The sequence below is a fragment of the Carassius gibelio genome, chromosome A18 (genome assembly GCF_023724105.1).
Source record: "Carassius gibelio isolate Cgi1373 ecotype wild population from Czech Republic chromosome A18, carGib1.2-hapl.c, whole genome shotgun sequence".
NCBI lineage: Eukaryota > Metazoa > Chordata > Actinopteri > Cypriniformes > Cyprinidae > Carassius > Carassius gibelio.
The window spans coordinates 25268454-25272250 of record NC_068388.1 but is presented as its reverse complement, the minus strand read 5'-3'; the positions used below and the strand labels follow the sequence as shown (position 1 = coordinate 25272250).

The 3797-nt window shown below is 35.9% G+C and overlaps 1 protein-coding gene across 1 annotated transcript in view; it reads right to left on the bottom strand.

The window, feature by feature from the left end:
* Positions 1–1178: 1178 nt before the first annotated feature.
* The window catches only part of si:ch211-136a13.1 (HHIP-like protein 1), a 20531-nt gene continuing 17912 nt past the window's right edge, over positions 1179–3797 (bottom strand). The window contains exons 8-11 of the mRNA XM_052531388.1: positions 3397–3542; positions 3219–3300; positions 2955–3037; positions 1179–1912 (exon numbers count right to left, since the gene is read on the bottom strand). Coding sequence (XP_052387348.1) covers positions 1263–1912; positions 2955–3037; positions 3219–3300; positions 3397–3542 — 961 coding nt within the window. The 3' untranslated portion in view covers positions 1179–1262. The remainder of the gene's footprint in view (positions 1913–2954; positions 3038–3218; positions 3301–3396; positions 3543–3797) is intronic.

The following is a 3797-nucleotide window of genomic DNA, read 5'->3' as shown; positions in this document are numbered from 1 at the left end:
TTGTTTGTCGTGAAAAATAAAAAAACATAAATAAAAATTAAAAGAGTCTCTGAAAAATCTTAAAGGGGTTTAAGATCTGAATATGTAGAGGACACCATGACAAATGGCATGTTAATCAGGTATTTGGGGGGAAATTATAGATCAATGTTCCTATTATCAGATATTCTTATGAAAATGTTGCCAGGTTATTTTTCCAATTATTATTCTCCACTTCTTTTTATTTTTATTATGGTTTGCTCCAAGAACACATTAATATACATATTAAATGCAATGTATGGAATAGGAATACCAATTTATGGACATTTCTGCACATGTTGCATAAATCATTCTGTTATATATTGTAAAACATAGCTGAGAATCATATATGTACAAAGTTTGGTTAAAATAGCCTGAAACCTAAAAACTGCTTAGTTAAAAATAAAACATTGCTTTTGCCTAAACATGTATTATCTAATTATTAACTTAGTCCTGGAGTCTTCTACACAGAAAATATGAAAAAAAAAAAAAAAATAATAATAATATATATATAATATATATATGAATTTCACCGTCACCTCATATGTAGCCCTGGACCACAAAAACAGTCTATAATAATCTTTTCATTAATGTATGGTTTGTGAGGAGGACAATATCTGACCAAGACACAACTATTTGAAAATCTGCAATCTGAAGGTGCAAAAAATTAAATACGTAATTTAAAATATTGAGGAAATCGCCTTTACGGTTGTCCAAATTAAGTTCTTAGCAATGCATATTTAGTTTTTATATATATTTACGGTAGGAAATTTACTTAATATCCTAATGATTTTTGGCATAAAAGAAAAATCAATAATTTTGACCTATACAATGTATTTTTGGCTATTGCTACAAATATCCCCCAGAGACTGAAGACTGTGCTCCAGGGACATATATATGAAGAAAAACAGTTAATGCAGTGTCTCGGTTGTGTGAGATGATCAACAGCTCACAGCGCAGTGTAAATAGTGCACAGTTCAGTGTGAATACGACTGATTGATTAGTATTATATGTGGATGCAGTTACTGTAATCATATTTTTGTTCTAGAATAGTAAACTCTTGCGACAGTCTGGATTTAAATATATATAATTTGTCTACATTCAAAATGTAAAAATTTCAGATTCTCTTTTGGTTTTGATAGGGGAATTTAAAGTTCACATAATTTTATAATTGGTCATGTTTTATTTCTTCTGTCTGTAAACAGCAGATGTATTTTTGGTCTGCATGCATGTGGCATCATGACCTCTCACTCCACTGCATGCTCATAATGGCCACAGACCACCCCTACATCCTCGTCGTGAGAGCAGTTGTTTTTGCCCAGTTTGGGGTGTTTGCAGTGCAGCAGAGTTCGCTCGGTTCCTTCACACTCCACGTCGTCCAGCAGGATTCTGACTGCGATGTCTCCCGCCCCGAGCTCGGCTCTCTTCGCCACCCGCAGAGCCACAGTGAACCCCATCTGTCTGCAGACCACCGCCGCAGCCTGTATGTTAAACATATCGTCACACACCGTGCCCCATTCGCCCCGTGCGAAGATCTCCACGCGGCCGCGGTCCTTCTGTCCGTCTGCGCTGACCAGCCTCACCGTCCCGGCTCGAGGTCGACCTCTACGGTCCCATTTCCTCCGGGGTTTGCCTCGGCCTCGCTTGCCCGGTCTGCCGGTTTGGGTCTTTGTGGTGGTTTTGGGTGATGTTGTCCAGTATGGGGGTCTGGGGGTGGTCAGGGACGGAGGTCTGGTGCTGAGAGCACGTGGATGTGGTGTAGACGGGTGTCCGGTGGTCGCTGGAGGAACCCGGCGGGGCGTCGTGTGCTGTACTCGAGGTCGTGGGGTCACACTGGGTTTGGTGGGTTTTGGTTTGGGAATGGCAGTCGTTGAGGGCTTTTTGTTAATTACATACTCTATGAAACAAAAAGATGGTGTCAAAAACTACAAACACTTTAACAGAGCACCCCAAGACTAGAGTTAGACCATTTAGGAGAAAAATCCAATTCTGTCTGAAATAGTGGTTTTGAATGTAATTAAAAAACAATTAAAGGTTTGCTGTGCTTGTTTGTATACAGTTTGGCCCAAATTTTGTGATTCTACAATAATATGGTTATAAAATAATAAAATGTTACATAATAATAATAATAATAATAATAATAATAATAATCATTATTATTATTATTATTATTATTATTATTATTATTATTATTATTATTATTATCATTATGTAACATTTAATACAATTAATTAATTAAATTATTATTGTTGTTGTAACATTTGATTATTAATTAATTAATTAAATACATTATTATTATTATTATTATTATTATTATTATTATTATTATTATTATTATTACCACAAATAATAAATAATGATCTTATATAATAATAATGATCATTGTATTATATCATTATTATTGCTACTTACACTAAACAAAATATATATATATATATATATATATATAAAAAACTAAAAAGCGAAATAAATATTGCTTTTGTGAGCAATATTAAAAATAAGTGTTTATGAAAAAGAAAATATAATAATGATAATTTTCTTATTTTTTTTAATTTCTCCATTTTCAAATATTATTCTTCATCTTCTTTTTTTTTTTTTTTTTGGGCCAAAATCTGCAGGGTGTCCTTAAGGCTCCTCATCTGTTGACTAGCGCTTCTCATTATCAGTTTGTGAAGACGTCTGGCAAGCTGTGTTCCCAAACACACATTAAAGCAGCTCAGACTCAGATCAGATGCAGAGATGCTGAAAACACCGGATCATGAGATGCTCATGTGTACTGTAATGAACACACTCTGAAACACGCACCACATGTTTATTTAATAAAATCACAGCCGTTGCAGTTTAATAATCACACTAAACCATATAACAGTGGTTGTATTAATCATACAGCCCTACTCAAGACACACACCTCCAGTGGGATAAAGCTATGGCTCTCTTACCTTCTTTAGGACTGAAATGAATCAGTTTGCCCTTTATGTTGACAGGAGTGGGCTTGAAGCTGCACTTTCCCGGAGGAGCCCTCCTAAAGAGTTGATTATTATCAGTGTTGTGCTGCCTGATATTTTTGTGGAAATTGATACTTTGATAAATAGAAAGTCATTTATTTATTTGACATGGGACTCCTCTGTAACATTATAAATGCCTTTACTGTCACTTCTGAACAATTTCCCGTGCACTTTCTGAATAAAAGTGTAAATGTGTACCTGGAGGGATCCACTATCTTATACACGACTCCAGCTCGGGCCGTGGCGCTGGCCGCTCCGGTCGCGAGGAAGTACAGCTCTCCTGAAACACAGACGACAGAGACGAGTGTGTTTCACTGAAGAACAATATAAAGACGTTTACAAGAAGCAGTCGAACTCAGAGCTGCTCTCATGTTACCTGCCTCATCTTCACCAAATGATATGATGTACTTGTAGTAGCTGTTTATTAGTTTAGGGAAGCTGCAGGTTTTGTCAGCGCCCATGCAGATCTCCTTATAGCTCCACTTTCCAGTGTCTGGGTTCTCCTTTAGGGACATCAGTCGCCTGCGATGCACAGAATCAGAGGAGCGTGATTTAATCAGTTCATATAAAGCAGTCATTACAGGAAAGTACTGTTAACATGCATTCATCTTGTGTTGAAACACTGACATAAAAAACAAATAGTGCAGAAACATTTTTCTCTAAGAAATTCCGAGTAAATTGTACAATTAATTACAAAGACTGCAAGTAATGCGTTCAATCCAATGTGAAAATGTTGGGTACAAAGACAGAATATATATATATATATTTTTTTTTGCA